This window comes from Alternaria triticimaculans (assembly GCF_023758025.1).
Source record: "Alternaria triticimaculans strain BMP 0046 chromosome Unknown scaffold_1, whole genome shotgun sequence".
Taxonomy (NCBI): domain Eukaryota; kingdom Fungi; phylum Ascomycota; class Dothideomycetes; order Pleosporales; family Pleosporaceae; genus Alternaria; species Alternaria triticimaculans.
Window position 1 is genome coordinate 623,284 of NW_026055958.1, and position 16,346 is coordinate 639,629.

The window sequence follows — 16,346 nt, forward strand, 5'->3', positions numbered from 1 at the left end:
GTGGATTGGGGAAGATTTTGTACATACATGGAGGGACAGCAGAGACGTCTTCTGGCTACAGCCCAGCGTTTCAATCAATCTTGTTCTCTCGACCAGTCACAATGCTCTCCTTCTGTGCACTCTTCAATGCCTTGATGATGCTTACGCCGGCATCCGCGCTGGCTCCTACTTCAGCTTGTTTCGTCCAGAATATGTCGGCTGCATTGATTCGAACGCTTTTACGTCTTTCTCGCTCCGTCACGTCAAGATGGGACTTCTTCTCTGCAGTTGCCTCTAGCTCGTCCAGATGCTTCTTTCTCCTTGCATATCGCTCTGCGCGCTCTTTCCGAGTCTGCTCCGAACCGATCTTGGAAAGGGCAAATCGCACAGTAGCTCTGAAGCCCATGAAGATGTGTTCGGAGATGAGGATCGTCACCGGTAAGCTGGCCCACGTGTTCAAGCCAAGATATTCGCACAGAAATCGCTGGGAACCGAACATGTGTACGATGGCCGCACTGGATATGCTCCCCAACCATGTCAATGATTCTAGACTGGCCACCCAAGGCCCAATGCCGTCGCTACGTGTTGAGTGAGGGCGCTGATGCTCGACACAGATCTTCAGAAAGTCCGACCGCAGCTCGATCCAGTTGTTGATGAAGAAGCCGATCGGCACGAGAGGCCACACGGGGCTGAAGAGCGCGAGGTAGCCAAACTGAATGACCATCTCTGCAATATCCTCTTGGACATTGTATGATGGTCTCAAAGCTTGCCGTCTCGTGCGCCGTAGGAAATGAGATTCTGCTGGATCTTCTGCAGTTGGACTCTCGTACGAGTCGCTGCTGCGATTCTTTGCTCGGCTAGCTTGTCGGTCACGCCACCATTGCTTGATCTGAGTCTTCAGCCAAGGTAGCGCAAGCTCTTCGACTGCGCTCGAGACCTGCCCAGTTACGGTGAGCGCAATGACTTCGTTCCGTAGCCGGTCAGGGTCGGCCTTGAACACCATCTTGGATCTAGTCTGCGCGCCTAGTGTGGCATCGATAACGCGTTCCAGTAACGGTATAATCTGTCCACCGAGGGGTACGTATACGAATGCTGTGAGAAGGATTGGTAGATAGTTGGTGATTGAGTTGAGCACAAAGATCTTTTGAGTGAGCGACATTTCGTAATGATCAGCTGTTCGATGGTTCTCGTATTCTGTCAGCGCAGTAGCAATGTCTTCCAGAAAATTCGTCGCGTATGGCAAGAAAACAGCAAGAAGTACCGTAGGCAGGTATTCCTAGTCGAGCGTTAGTACAGCCCAATGGGTGGGACTGGACATATACTGACCAGGTAGAACTTGTAGGGCCCCTCATAGGCTTCTCCAATGAAGGTCTCGATGGTAAAGACAAATGTGATCAGAATTCCGAGTAACAGAGTGCTGACGAGGACAAACGGTATGACGACCAGTTGCCGTACGATCCTCTTCCATCTCGGAAACACATGCCGTACTCGCCCAGCTGAATCAATGATCTCTTGCTCGTACCGAAACTGCGGACGATTGACTTTGAGGTCGCCCACTCCTCGTACTTTCCACCGGATTGCAAGATCGGTCTGCTTGATCTTCCAATACTCCAAGAAAACAGTGCACCAGACTCCGATTAGGAGTGCGAACACCAGAGAGTATTTCGGTAAGAATGCCCAGGCAAATACACCAGCAGCGCAAGGGAATGCCAAGGATCGAAAGTAAGTCTGGATGAAGGCAAAGTAGAAGGCAACTTTGGCACCCCATAGATCACGTATACGGTCCAGGTCGGCTGGTTCCAGGAACACCCGAGTGCTCAGATGGGCCAACAACGCGCGGTTTGCACCTGAGTTGTGTAACGGGAAGATTGCGGTCACGTTTTCCCATGGTGGAAACTCTGGTGTAATGCCTGCGCCTCCAAGCTCTTTGCGCCAGTTGACAAGGTGATACATGGAAAGCAGATCTTCGGCTTCGAACTCTGCGGTGACAACAGTCTTAGCGGTCCCGCCAGGATGGTCTTTGGTAATGCCATACAGCCAGTCTTTGACTCTGCAAAAGTCTACTTAGCCTCCTTCCAAATGACGAGGTTACAGACGAGCTCAACGTACCGCGACTTGTAGACTGTGTTGCCAAGCAGATCTCTAGGCGCTTGGACAAACACCAACAGTGTTTGATCATAGCCAGGGCGCACCTCAGTATTGAGGCCTGCAGACTCTAGGTCATGCAATAGCGTCTTGCATTCTGCGATGGCAACGTCGTCATCTAGTCCCGTCAGCCGCCCGCTCTAACGCTATGCCTCAATGACAAAACATACCGACATTACCAAAGTCATACACTATAACGTACTTGTCGTTATACGTAACGTTCGCAAGCTCAGTATCATCGCTCAGCGTCGTATCCGATCTCTTCAAGGGTCTGATTGACATGGCCAAAAGGGCTTAAATCGAGCGGAGAACCAGGGTAGCTGTCGAGACTGTAAAAAGTAGGGTCCACAACTGTGGCTGAAGGTTTTATAGCGTTGAGCCACTGAGGCGTCGTCATCGTGCTGGTCATGGCTCCTGTGGAGTCAGGCAAGCCTCAGCTGTGTCGCGGATTGGTGTTCGGTGGTGGGACCAATGCGTCTGAGTGCCAAACTTAGCACTTGGGTGCCGACCGATCCGGTACCGCGGGGGAAGATGGGCGTACACTTCTGTCGCGTGTGAGGAGTTGTACATTTCGCAGGATGTCGGACGCTGCGACTGCATTGAGGGAGAAGAAGGTGCAGGGCCTGGAACCTGGAGATGGAGCGATGGAGCGATTGAGGGAGATGCCGTCACATGTGCGCGTCTGTTTGGGCCTAGCGCGAATTACTGCCAGTGACGTAAGCTATCGATGGACGCGTCGAGACGCGTGCTCACAACGCTAACGTTTCGCGATCGCTTTGTCTACACTCCTTTCGTGCGGGCATTTGGGCATGTACAAAGAACACGATGAACATTGTCGACACTGTACCATGATCTAACAGCCGCTCGACCAAATGGACACAAAACGGAAACTCACTAGACTCCTTCTGAAGGCGACACAGCTTCCACCATAACCATGCGTCAAGAGATCACAGTCACACAGAAGTCACCGGTACCCAAATCCTACGGCTTCCTTCCGAAAGGCGACCGCTACAAGACACTGCATTGCCGAAAACTTACCCACGAAGCCGGGCGTCCATTATACATCGTCGTCGACGACCAGAAAAGAACGACTGGCATCCGCATCCCCTTACACGTTCTGCACAAGGTCAACAAGCAGTCGAAAGAAACGTTGCCAACTCGTCGCGCAGCTACAACGAAGCGCGATGCAACTGATATTGCCAACGCAGCTGCTGAGATAGACACACAATTTCCGAAGATACCAGCGTCAGAGAAGCAAGCCGTACTTAAGCACGGCTTCAAGAAACACTCTGGTCGAGTCGGCCGAACGACCTCAATACCGTTATCACGGAAGATCTTGTTTGCTGTCATTGCGCATGCACGGCATAGGCATACTGACTATGATGCCCTGTTGAAGGGTGGAAAGAGCAGGGAACATGCGAGGAAAGCTACGAGAAAGGGTATTGAGATAGTGCTGCGGAAGTGGGGATACACTAAAGGTACGAGAGGGAAAGCGCCGACTTTACGTACCCTGGCTTACTGACTGTAAAGAACTTAATTGGTACTTCCGGACTGAGCGCGCATAGGGTCGGGGAGATAATGGTTATTTGAAGAGGAACAAAACGCCTATGATATGGTATCTGCTATGCAAAAAGACGTTTACAAAACCCATTCACTCCACGCTATGCCATGATCCAAAGCCCATTTGACGCCTGCCCGACTACGTGACTAAAGCCGCATAGTACGTGTTCTGCCTGTGAGGGATATTCAAACCCAGGGCGGTTGTTTGCGTATCCAAAAGTATCGCTTGCGAATACTAGCCGTCGTCTGAATCGACTACCATACTCTCCCCAAACGCACTAAGATCCTCCTCCGCCGCGCCTTGCGCGTGTCGCCTCCTGCGACCTCTCCTGCCAGCAACCCGATTCTGTTCGATTTCGCGTAGCTTGCCATTCATTCTTCGCTCGAGCTCCTCGAACTCTTCGTCTTCATCTGCGTCTCCTGTCATGTCTGGTCCTCCCGCTGCTCCAGACTCAAGGAGTCCGCTGTCTGACTCGTTAATCTCTAGCGCGCGATTGAGGAGGTCGGTAGCCATTGGGTCCTGGGGCGAGACGGCGAGGGCTTCGTGCAAGGTGATGATAGCGTCCCAACTTCTGTTGAGGTTTAGGAGAACCAGGGCTTTTGCGGTGAAGACGCTCGGGTCCTTTATGCCGTGCCGAAGCACTTCGTCGAATGTCTCGAGAGCTTCGCTGTACTGTTCACACTTGCGAAGCGCATGGGCGAGATTTATCCGTGTGGGTATCCAAGCATCTGGGTCTGCTTCGTTCTGCTCTGAGAAGGCTAGCGCGCGGCGGAAGAATTGTATAGCGTCCAGTAGTTGTCCTTCGTGGAAGTAGACAACGCCCATCTCGTTAAGAAGGCAAGGATCGTTCTCGCACAGATCGTATGATGTCTTCAAGTACTCTCGCGACAAACTCAGATTGTTCAGTTGTAGGTTTTGCATGCCGAGGAATAGCTGTGGGAGATGCGAGCCTTGGAAGAGACGTGCCGCGGTGGAGTAGGCGGAGATGGCTTGATCGTGTTCCCCTTCTGCGGCAAAAGTATGCGCAAAGCCTATCCAGGCAGGGCCAAAGTGTGGGTCCATCATGGAGGATTTGGAGAAGTAGCGGCGTGCCTCAGCTATGCGACCGATTGCGAGATAGTAGGTACCAACGGCGAACCATGCGCATGGTTCTGAGGGGTTCGTGTCTGCTAGTTCGTGCGCAAGCAGGAACAGAGTGTTCTTTTCGCCAAGCTCGTGCAAAGACGCTATATGTATGGGCATGATGTTGAAGTTGTACTTGTCGTTCGCTAGGACGGCCGACGTAAGGGCAAGGGTATCGCGGAAGCGGCATAGGGTGAACATGAGATCCGCTTTCGAGAGGACTATGTCAGGGTTCTCGCCAAGGTGGTAGTGAGTCGTGAGTGTCTCTGTCGCGTTCGCAAACTCTTCTGGTCTGGTGTACTTGGATAGGCGTGTTGTGTAAAGGGTCTTGGTGAAGGACGCGGCCTCCTGTGACAAGGAAGGGTTGTTGGCGACGTTGATGGTGTCGAAGTTGAGCGATTCGAGGAACTTCCACTCCTCCTCTGGTGCCATCAATGAGTTGGACATAAGCGCATCGAAGGCCTCGAAGCATTGCACGTCGATCTGAACCGCCGTCTTGTAGCATTCCTTGGCCCGGTCGAAGGAGTTCTGCTTTGCATAGCACACACCTCGAAGATAGCACATGCCTGCTTCCGACTTGATGTTGTTAACATCTTCTCGATCGCGCTCTTCGCTCGTGGGTAGGCGCTCGTTGCGCGAGCCGTTCTTGGTCTGTCTTGCGCCGGCCCGTGTGTTGACGTCGACATGCCGCAGCTTGGTGCGCGTATTCCCTGGCGCCGAAATGAGGTGGGTTGGGTTCTTGTCGCCCAGTATCTGCAGTGCGTCTTCCAATTTCCCCAGCTTCAGAGAGCAGTGCGCAGCGAGGTATCGACATTGGGGCGTGCGCTCAACGAGGTTTCCGCGTGCGAGGAGTGACTGGGTCCTGTTGTAGTTGCCGGTGGTGAAGTGCACCTGGGCTAGCCAGAATGCGTCCTGGTCGTCATCTATGCGATTTTGTCAGTATACGTTGACCTGCCGAGTGTTAGAGCATACCCGTCAAGGCCAGCAGCTTGTCTGCAACAAAGATGGCTGTGTCGTACTGGCAGCGATTGAGGGCTTCCTGGCGCCACTCGCGTAGATATTTCTCCATAGTGTTACTATCGCATTGGGTATAGTCTGTTCAGGCGGGTTAGTGAATGTGCCCCAAATGCTATCCCCAGTCGAGGTGGCAGTCGGCGGCGGCGCGATGTTTGGAGCCAGGGTCGCGCCTGCCCGACGCGAGAGCACATGTTTGCGGGGTGCCTGCAGCAGCGGGCCGCCTTAGTCAGCCAGAAGTTGCGCGCTAGGGTTGCCGTTACCTGGACGTGATTTCTAGCACTCAACTGACATCCAACACCCCACACACGCTCATCCATATCAAACGCGACACCTTCATTTGCGCAGCATAAACCTTTATATTCTGTTTCAACGCATCCGCTCGGAGCACCCGATCAGCGCCGCACCGCACCAGACGTCGTATAACCCGCCGCCATGTCCGAACGAAAAGTGCTCACCAAGTACTACCCACCGGATTTCGATCCTTCGAAGATCACGCGCCAGCGCGGCCCCAAGAATGCCGGTCCTAAGCTGATGACGGTCCGCCTCATGGCACCTTTCTCCATGAAATGTACCCACTGCGGCGAGTTCATCTACAAAGGCCGCAAGTTCAATGCGCGCAAGGAGACGACGGACCAAAAGTACTACAACATCGCCATCTTCCGCTTCTACATTCGATGCACGCGATGCTCCGGCGAGATCACCTTCAAGACAGACCCCAAGAACATGGACTACGAATGCGAGCGTGGCGCGAAGAGGAATTTCGAGCCGTGGAGAGAGGCCAAGCTCAATGAGGAGACTGAAGAGGAACGCCTGGATCGCATAGAAAGGGAGGAGGCAGAGCGCGACGCCATGAAAGAACTCGAGACAAAGGTCATCGATGCCAAAACCGAGATGGCCATCGCGGACGCGCTGGACGAGATTAGGTCGAGAAACGCAAGGCTAGAGAAGGCGGACCGCGAGGGCAAGGGAACCGAGGTACAACCCGATGCTGCCGACGAACGACGCAAGAAGCAGGAGGAAGAAGACGCAGAGGCTGCACGACAAGCATTCGCGAATCGGAGCATGCCTGACATCGGCGAGGAGACGATTGACGAAGACATGTTCGACGCGCCTATCGAGGTACCTGTTGCTACAACTTTCACCAAGAAGCCGAAGGAAAAGAAAGACTTTAGCGCAGCGTTAGGCCTGAAGAAAAAGGCGCCTGCCTCGACCCCCGCCCCTCAGGTCAAAGCCGCCGCACAACCCTCGAAATTATCGACCATGCTCGTAGCTGGTTATGATAGCGATGACGACTGAGCTGTTGGAAGGCTATTCCAAGCGTACAAGAGCAAGCAGGGCATACACGTACCCATGGCATCCCGGATGCCACCTAGGTCACACAATCAGCCACAACGTGGTGTAGATTTGCGCTGGCCTCGTATAGATCGTTAAACACGGTATTGTTGGTGACTATGCGGTGAGTCTGCCATGGCTAGTGAAGGTGACTCATGCAGGACCAGCATCGAAGCTTGACGAGTCCATGAGGTTCATTACCGAACAGTCGCGAATAGTTCCTGCGCCCCAGAACACGGAAAAGGACTATGCGCATTCGACTGCCTTCTTATTCTGGTCGACGGAACCATCTTGTTATGGCATTTGCATTAGGCCGAACTACCGAGGCTGCTCATGTAGCGCCTTGGAAACCGGTAGCGCCGGATTAATACCACACCCCATATCCAACTTAATCTATCCCCAGACCCACCTACCAGAAGAGGTTGTAATGACTTTGTGACTACGTTACCCCGCAAAAATGGTCACCTTCCCGGTCTGACGCTCCTAGGGTTCACCGAAGCTTGGGTACCTAGCCGTCTTAGGAGGGACAGCCGTTGCGCAACGCTCGTGACGTCGTATCCTTGACAAACTATGTGGCAACGCCGGATGGAACTTTATTTCACTGCCTTTATAAGTGGCCTTCCGCCTTCTCATCTGCTCGTCATATCCAGGCTTACCGTATTCCTTTCACGATGCGTCTCCTCACTTTGTGTAGTTTGCTTCCCAGCATTCTTGCTTTACCATCACAGACCCTCGACTTTTCAAGACATGCTATTGCATCTCGCGCCGACTCGTCTCTTACAAACTATCTCGGCGTCTTCTTCCTCGGCGACAAGCCTTCTGTATACTTCTACCTCTCCAATGGCAACAACGCCAACTCCATGACTGCTTTGAACAAAGGCCAAGCGGTCATCAACCCGACAAAAGGCACTCTTGGCGTCCGCGACCCTGCAATCATATCTGGCGGAGCAGCCGAAGCTGGAAAGAAGTGGTACATCATTGGTACCGATCTGAACATCGGGAAGACAACGTGGGATGCATCCCAACGCACGGGATCCCGCGGCATCTTCGTCTGGGAATCCGTCGATCTTGTAACATGGACCAACGAACGCCTAGTCACTGTTGAAGATGCGACTGCAGGAATGGTCTGGGCACCCAGCGCTATCTTCGACGAAGCCAAAGGCCAATACTTCGTTCATTGGGCGAGCAAGTTTTATCCCACTTCCGACCCACAGCACACAGGTCCACCTTCGTCGATCCGCATCCGCTACGCATATACCAAGGACTTCAAGACCTTTAGCACGCCTCAGGACTACATCAACCGATCACCCACCAACATTATCGACCAGGAGTTTCTGGCTCTCGGTAACAACGCGTACGCGCGCTTCTTGAAGGATGAGAGCGCGAAAACAGTCTTTACGGAGATCTCGACTAATGGGCTATTTGGCACCTGGACTAGACCTGCAGGTGCTAACGCCATCATCGCATCTGGCGTTGAGGGCCCCGCGCCTTACTGGGACAACCAAGTAGCCGGCAAGGCGCATCTCTTGCTGGACTTTTATGGAGCGGATGGATATAGGCCCTACGAGAGTACCAACGTAAGGAGTGGCCAGTGGACAGCGAGTGATAGGAGTGCCTGGCCTCAGGAACTGAGGCATGGAAGTGTATTGGGCGTTAATGCGTCTCAGGTGGAAGCGCTGAAGAAGAAGTGGGGGGCTTGAGCGTTTGGATGTCGGTGACAAGGCGGTCGCCCTTGGTTTCACTCGTACCTAGACGCTAAATGGGACAATTACGCTTCTGGAATTGCGTCATGGTAGACATTGCGGATTCCCATCGGGAGTTCCTCTCTGTCTAGACCTTGCCTTTGTCCAAGCCCCTTGTTCTTGTTATTCCAAACTGTTACTACTACACTTTCTTGAGATGAAGCTGCTATCCTACGGTTGTCTCATTAGTCTTGTTACTTCGGCTACAAGTGGAGTCGTATCTGGACAAGAGCTACATGAAGATTTCACTGCCATCAACTCAAGCTCCAAAGTCTCGATTGCGGCCGCAGATCCCCAACTTGCTGTCGACACACCGCCACCCCCAGACCATGACTCCATATGGCACAAGGCTTATTGTCGCGGCGCCGCCCTTGTCCGAGCCATGTCCCTCGACGAAGAAGAAAGCAACACGATGCTGCAATGGCCTTACACACAAAGTCCTTGGGACGGCGATCTAAAGCCTGAACTGAGAAAATGGGGCTGGCTCGACAACGAAGAGGACAACACGAACATCGACGATTCGTGTGACTTCGATGAGAAGTTGAAGATGAAGAACACTTTCGACGCTCTCGGTGTTGACACGCGACCGGCGGGGAAGGGTGGACCGAATCATTGCTTCAGATTACAGCATAGCAATGGGCCTACGGTCATTCGAGACAAAAATGGCAAGATGCCTTATTTGTCCAGTCAGCGTTACGAGGCAGATGGGAAGACGTACAGGGTCAGTAACCTACACCTTCATCAACGTGATGTTCACCAGGCCAACGTCTAATAACGCAACAGGTCACCGACGCCTACAGCACCGTAGGCATAAACCGCAACGACGGTATTCTCTACTTCCTCAACCGAATGTCACCTGAGCAAGGAGCCGCAGATCTCTGGAATTTGAGACCGGAACAAGTCGATAAAGCCGATTTGCCCAAGATCCGCTCGAGCTCTGACTTAGCTTGGGCGCTCTGGAACAGGGTTCCAGGAGAACCAATGATCAAAATGATCATGGCTCTCCAGATTGTTAATACGCAAACGGCTGAGACGATCATACCGAAGGCTTTGGAGGCGGTGGGAGAAACAGAGCTGAAGAGATGGCCGGGAACGGAGATTGTTGTTGGGTCAGATAATGACGCTGAGGCTGAAGCTGCTCTTGCGCTTATTGGTACGTCATTTCTCCTGCACATCGCATCCCGCTCTCTCTGACACTCTCTAGGCTCGCCCAATGGACTCGGCGCTGGCTACTTTCTTCTACAACACAAAAGGCAGCTCGGTGGCGCAAATTTCATCTACAAGATCACGATATTTAGAAACGATGGCGATGAGTTTGATGATGAGCCTAATCTCATTTTTCACGTTGACAAGAATACAACACCGATGCCGGATGTGGAAGACACTCCTGGTGCGCCGGAGAAACCGGCGGAGAAGGGTAGCGCGGCGGTTCGAGAGGGTAAAGTAGTGAGGAGGAGTAGGGATGGGAAGGAGTTGGTTAGGGAACATGTTGTTTGGGCGAAGCTTTGATGGGAAGGAAGTAGCGTGTCGAAAGAGACTAGATCTCTTGGTCAAATTTCCTAGAGCCAGGCACAGTGACATCAATGCCGCTCTTATAAGACTTATTAGCGAACCAGTGCGAGGGATAACATGGTCGCAATGTCTCCTTCGAATGTGCGTTCACATGTCAGATATCCCAGTGCGCGGTCGTGCCTGCCTTGGCTTTATGACGCCAGTCTCGCCTTCACTTCGCAGGCAGGTCGCACTTGCTCCGAGTTCCCCCGCGTTTCGGTCACTCACCCTTGCTTAGGCATGTTAGAATTACTCGCTTGCCTGGGGTAGCCTACAGTCACCACATTCACATATTCCCTTTCACGTCAACCGGCCGCAACACTCCGACTGCGATACTACGATCTCGTATGATGAAGCTCATACACATCATCTGTATCACGGGTCTCTTCGTCCTTGGCGTGACTGAAGCTTTGCGCAACGACACCAGTGTCAAGAGAGAGTCTCCTGAGTGCCGCTGGCACCGCCGCAGCCTGAACGCTAGAGACGACAGCGACGACAACGACGACAACAACGACAACGACAGCGACGACGACGACAGCGACGACGACGACAGCGACGACAGCGACGACGACTTTTGCTTCGGTCTACAACCTGCCGACGATGCGCTCTGGCATGCAGCAAAATGCAGGGGCGGAAAACTACTTCTCGGGACCACCCAAAACGCTCCGGAAGCTGCACGATTTGTGAATCCCATCAATTCTCCCTGGGACGGCGAGATGAGAGACGATCTCTTCAAGTGGGGTTGGAAAGATGGAGTTACCGATCCCGATACAGAGTGCAATATCGACTTCCTCAAGCCTATCCTCCCGTACCTCAGAACCACTACAGGCAGCCACCTCTACGGCGGACCAAACTATTGCTTCTCGGTAAAGCATTGCGACAGTGATGCTATGGAGAAGGATGAAAACGGAAACATGTACCCCAGGAAAGAACAGTACTATGACGTCGATGGTCGATTATACAGGGTGAGTTCATATTTCGAGTCCCGATACGATCTAGCAACTTCCTGCTAACCTAAGCAATCGCGATACAGGCCACAGCCGGTTTCACTACGGCGGTCGTCAACCCAGATGCAGGCGCGATATTCTTTCTTCAACGTGGCTCTCCCGCATTCGAAGCCCGCGACTTATGGGGTTTAGAGGATCAGCATACAGTCGATCCAAATGAGTTGCCGGCTCTGCGTATGAGTTCGGATCTAGCATGGGCATTTTGGAGACGAGCGAGTAGCAATCTCCTGAAAATCTGGATTATAGCATCTTTGACAGTCGTCAATTCCGAAACGGAAAAGATTATCGACAGAGCGCTGAAGGAATCCCAGTTGAGCGAGGTTCCAGTCTGGCCGGGGGTCGACTACACACAAAACACTGACAGCTATCTGGCTATCTTGGGTACGTTCTGTTTATTTCTTCCCTATACTTCCACATGTAGAGCGTTGCGCATATCCTTTTTGACACGAAACTGATCAGAGCTACGTGATAGGATCCCCCAACGGCAGGGCAGCCGGATTCTTCCTCGCACAACACAAGCCCCAACTAGGTGGCAACCGCTGGGTCCAAACGATCCGCGTATTTCGAGTAAGCGCAGACACATCGGCACCCCATATTTTCTTCTTCGTCGGACCCGCGCCCTACCCCCCACCGAAGGTACCGGATGATCTACCCGATCCTATTATACCGCCACCAGCGCAAGCGGTAGAAGTGGTCAAGAGAGTTTCTGATGAGAAGAACATAGTCAGACAGCACGTGCTCTGGGCGAAGTTGTAAGGGTGCGATTTCCCGTATACGACTTGGGCTACGTTGGACCGACTCGCAGATATGTATGCTTAGTATATGCCATAAGCTTATCCAAATGCTTCTTCATGTTGATCGATGACTGTGTCTTTCACTCTCAGACTCGCCACGCTCACGCTTCTGACTCTTGCTGCTTACCTTAATGATCTTTCACTCATATTCCAAACACTCCGAGTGTCACTCGCGTCATTCCGGGTACGTACGCGTCGTATCACTGGAACTAACGCCCTTTACTCCATAGACCCACTTACATCTCTCATGTACTCTCTCACCGCAGCGCCTACCAGCTCACACTGATCTGCAACATGAAAATCCACCTACTTTCATGTCTCGCCGCGTTTCAGAGCCTCGTCGCGAGTGAGGCTCTACTACCCTCCGTCAACGAGACGTCACTCGATCTCTCCAGCCTGGTCACTGAAGACGGCCATAGCCTACTCAAAAGAGCACCCATCGCGCCAGCAAACGACTTCCTCTGGGTGACCGCCGGTTGCCGCGGCCAGAAACTCCAGCTAATGGACACGCTCAATCCACAGGAAGCGCAGCAATTCGGTACTCCACTGAACAGCCCATGGACTGGAACACTCGTCAACGAGCTTGCGCTGTGGGGCTATCTAGACAACAGCGAAAACAGAGATATCAAAGACGAATGCGACTTCACCATGAAGCCGATGTTCGAAACTGCACTGAAGGCTCTCGGAATCAGCGCGAGAAGCGCCCCGGATGGCGGACCGAACAAATGCTTCTCCTACGTTCACAGAGACAGTGCCGTTGTTCAGCGGTTGCCAAACGGCCAGCTGCCGGCCAGAAACCAGCAGCAGTACGTCGTCAACAGCAGAAGCTACAGGATCACAGGCGCATTCCACACCATCGGCATCAACGCGCAAGACGGCGTCATCCACATGATCAACCGCCGGTCAGCCCAATCTGCGGCAAAACAATTATGGGGGGTCGCCCAAGCTCCAAAGGACCAGCTCCCAGCCCTCGCTTCGAGTTCAGACATCGCCTGGGGTCTATGGGAAAGGATGAGTGCCGGTAACCTCGCCAACATCAACTACATTTTCTCCCACCGGATCACCAACGAAGAGACACGCGCGATCATCGCGCGCGCTTTGGAAGGCCGGGAAGTACGACCCTGGCCGGGAGAGGTATTCGAAGCAGGAATGGCTACGGAATACTGGGCTTTGTTGGGTATGTTCCACACGGCCTCTTGCTTGCAGGGTGTTACACAGTGCTGATGTATGACTTCTAGGATCGCCGAACGGCATCGCGGCAGGCTACCTGCTCGGACAACATAAACCCCAGTTTGGTCACAACAGATACGTGTCGGCTATACATGTCTTCCAGGGCGCACCGGGAAGTCCCTTCATGGGGGTACCGGCGTTGCCGTATATGTGTTTCGTTGTTAAGCCGGCGCCGTATCCACCGCCGCCTCCTCCGCAGGAGATTCAGATGCGAGATGTTGCGCTGGATGAGCCTATTGCTATCGATGAGGACGAGGACCGAGTGGTAGCGCGGTCTGAAGACGGGAAGAGTATTGTGCGGAGTCATAAATTGTTTGCAAAGTCGTAATAGAGGGGTGGAGAGATAGTTGGATCGGAGAAGGCAAAAGCTCGATATGTTTTATTGCACATATCATCATTTCTGGAATGTGCGCGTAGATCGAGTGCTTTTAATAGGGTTCGCTTTGTGCTAGTGATTGCTGCAATATGCTCTCGAACCGAACAGATGTTGTCTAACCATCTAATGGTCTCCTTCTTGTACACGAAACCATCTACTCAAGGCGCAGCATCGAAGGCCGGTTTCTACGTATCTAGTCTGAGCGGCCTGCAAAGACCACGTGTCGTCTTATGAGACTTGTCCCATCTCCATCCCCATCAACAAGATTCGACTCCACCAACCCACTGCCCTTATCCTTATCCTTGCCTTTATCTTTGTCTTCAGGCTCCGCCATCTCCGGCGGCGGCGACGGCACATCGTCGACGTAAAAGAGAATGTTCCTCATCGGGTCTTCCTTATCGGTCAAGAAGACGTTGATCTTGGAGATGTACTTGTCCTTGCCCAACTGTTTCTTGTGCTGCGCAAGGAAATACCCTGCGGCTCGACCGTTCGCGGAACCTGTTGAGCGATCTTGTTAGTAACTGAAGGTAGAACGAGATGTTGATGGGAGACACTCACCGATAATCGCTAGTCCTTCTTCCGACTTTGGATCAATCTCCGTTCCTGGCCACTTCTTCAGCTCTTTGACGGCCTGTTTAGCGATCGCTTTATCGATGATAGATTGCGTCTCTTTGTTGTTGATGTACAGGCTAAAAATCTTGCGGATGTCACTAAGATTATCCTTTCCGCGTAGCTTATTCCAGAGGCCCCATGCGAAGTCAGAACTGGCGCGCAGTTCGGGTAGCTCAGAGATCTTTGGGGTATACTTCCAGAGCATCTTTGCGGTTTCGAAGGGGCTACTGCGCGAGACGAAGAAAAGTACGCCCGCCTTGGGATTGACGCCAAACGTGTACGTGGAAGCTGTGCACTAGGCTCTGTGTCAGTCACCCCGGGAGTTTACTATGATATTCGGCTTGGCAGGCTGATGCGCAAACCCGACTTACCCGCTGCCTCTTGCCCGATGGATCAAGATAGTATTGCTTTTCGATTGGCAACATCCGACCATCGGGGTCATCCAGGTAGAAGGGATCTTTTGGATCAAAGAGAACGGCCGGACTGTTGTAGTGGAAGGCGCTGAAACACTGATTGTCTCCTCCGTCGTCGAGCGACTTATCGCTGATACTGAGACCTTTGAAAGCGGTCGTCATCCCTTGGTGACCGAAGGCGCACCAAGAGTCCTCGTCTTCCCACATATCCCAAGCCCATTTCAATCCCTCTGCCTCGAGGCTGCCGTCCCAAGGGCTGTTGAGGGGATCGATGTAACGTGTGCCTTGATTGCCGTCTCTGGTCATCGCGAGGAAGAGTTTCTGGCCTCGACATACCGCCTTTTCATACTCTTCATCGCTGATTGCCGAGGCATGGATGACGAAGCCGGGGTCTGAAGGGTTGTAGCCAGCAAAGTCGATTGGAATGACGTTCCTCGTGGAAACGTGAAGGGCTGAGATATTCAAGAGAGGCCCTCGTGGCGGGCTGAGACGTTCACTTGCGACCAGAGCGACTAATCCCGTCCATGACAGGAAATTGAGTGCCTTCATCGCGACGGAAAAGGAAGAGCGCGGTAGTGTGTGACTAGTTGAGGCTGAGCGACGGACGGGTACGCGAAAGCGGAGGAGCAGAAGGATAAGTAGTTCCGGCGGGAGGTGGGGAGGTGAAGGGTGAGCAGCCTGGATATAATCTTTGCGTAAGGTGCACGAGCAGTCGAAGGTGTAGAGCTGGGGGCCCGACCCACACTGCGTTCCAAGCGTACTACGAAAAAGGTTTAGTTGCAAGCGACTCTACTGTCATTCCGTTTCACTCAACAGTACAAGATATCACCGCCACCGAGATACAGTGAAGGCGTTACCTGCTCAGCAATGACACTGGCCTTGGACCCTCGACCTTCGGAACCTAGAAACCCACGACGGGTGTTTCTACCTCTTCTCCCACGCGTGCAGTCATGCTGCCAGTCGCCGTGAGTCAGAGAACAGTCTGGGTGATGTCAATAGCATGAAGCCGAGATGTCATAGTTGCAAGCCTTTCCTGGCCTTCGTTCCATAAGCTGTGGTTGTCTTATCTTTGTCCGCTGGACCATATCGCTTGGAGCCTTGTTTTTGCGGCCATGCTAATCGATAGAATTTGGTTGAAACGGACCAGTAGTTCTTTGCGGTATTATTGTGCGGGCGTTTGCTGTAGATGCGATAGAAGGTGCGTGCCATCATTACCTGCACAAGCTGGACTGTGATACATCAACAATTGAGACGCGCCGTTCAAACTTTCGTTCATTGCGAGGATGAGCCATCGATTACGCTCGACCTGGTGACGGAGAGATTGATGACGGGTGCTGAGCTCCTCTCTGGTGCAATGGTACACGGTGTTGATAGACGCGCCTGAATTAATACAGTTTAGCGATGATCGAAGCTCGTAGCGTTGGCGCATGACAATATAGCTGGAACTGAGAGAGAAGCAGCCATT

The 16,346-nt window shown here is 52.9% G+C and overlaps 7 protein-coding genes across 7 annotated transcripts; 4 read left to right on the plus strand and 3 right to left on the minus strand.

Moving 5' to 3' along the window:
* Positions 1–70: 70 nt before the first annotated feature.
* On the minus strand, positions 71–2,406 carry J4E78_000227 (uncharacterized protein; the record flags this gene model as incomplete). The annotated part of the gene is made up of 4 exons (XM_049360893.1): positions 71–1,255; positions 1,306–2,029; positions 2,089–2,242; positions 2,295–2,406. 4 exons carry the CDS (start codon positions 2,404–2,406, stop codon positions 71–73), a joined length of 2,175 nt encoding a protein of 724 aa, XP_049226176.1.
* Positions 2,407–3,058: 652 nt separating this feature from the next.
* J4E78_000228 (uncharacterized protein) lies at positions 3,059–3,689 on the plus strand (the record flags this gene model as incomplete). Its single annotated transcript, XM_049360894.1, has 2 exons — positions 3,059–3,602; positions 3,655–3,689. 2 exons carry the CDS (start codon positions 3,059–3,061, stop codon positions 3,687–3,689), a joined length of 579 nt encoding a protein of 192 aa, XP_049226177.1.
* A 230-nt stretch (positions 3,690–3,919) lies between these two features.
* On the minus strand, positions 3,920–5,876 carry J4E78_000229 (uncharacterized protein; the record flags this gene model as incomplete). The annotated part of the gene is made up of 2 exons (XM_049360895.1): positions 3,920–5,730; positions 5,780–5,876. The coding sequence occupies 2 exons, from the start codon at positions 5,874–5,876 to the stop codon at positions 3,920–3,922; spliced, it is 1,908 nt and encodes a 635-aa protein (XP_049226178.1).
* Positions 5,877–6,256: 380 nt separating this feature from the next.
* On the plus strand, positions 6,257–7,120 carry J4E78_000230 (uncharacterized protein; the record flags this gene model as incomplete). Its single annotated transcript, XM_049360896.1, has 1 exon — positions 6,257–7,120. The coding sequence occupies one exon, from the start codon at positions 6,257–6,259 to the stop codon at positions 7,118–7,120; it is 864 nt and encodes a 287-aa protein (XP_049226179.1).
* Positions 7,121–7,827: 707 nt separating this feature from the next.
* Positions 7,828–8,856, plus strand: J4E78_000231 (uncharacterized protein; the record flags this gene model as incomplete). Its single annotated transcript, XM_049360897.1, has 1 exon — positions 7,828–8,856. One exon carries the CDS (start codon positions 7,828–7,830, stop codon positions 8,854–8,856), a length of 1,029 nt encoding a protein of 342 aa, XP_049226180.1.
* A 199-nt stretch (positions 8,857–9,055) lies between these two features.
* J4E78_000232 (uncharacterized protein) lies at positions 9,056–13,808 on the plus strand (the record flags this gene model as incomplete). The annotated part of the gene is made up of 8 exons (XM_049360898.1): positions 9,056–9,619; positions 9,682–10,051; positions 10,103–10,374; positions 10,806–11,414; positions 11,483–11,837; positions 11,929–12,208; positions 12,517–13,427; positions 13,489–13,808. The coding sequence occupies 8 exons, from the start codon at positions 9,056–9,058 to the stop codon at positions 13,806–13,808; spliced, it is 3,681 nt and encodes a 1,226-aa protein (XP_049226181.1).
* Positions 13,809–14,049: 241 nt separating this feature from the next.
* On the minus strand, positions 14,050–15,430 carry J4E78_000233 (uncharacterized protein; the record flags this gene model as incomplete). Its single annotated transcript, XM_049360899.1, has 3 exons — positions 14,050–14,354; positions 14,415–14,763; positions 14,840–15,430. 3 exons carry the CDS (start codon positions 15,428–15,430, stop codon positions 14,050–14,052), a joined length of 1,245 nt encoding a protein of 414 aa, XP_049226182.1.
* Positions 15,431–16,346: the final 916 nt, after the last annotated feature.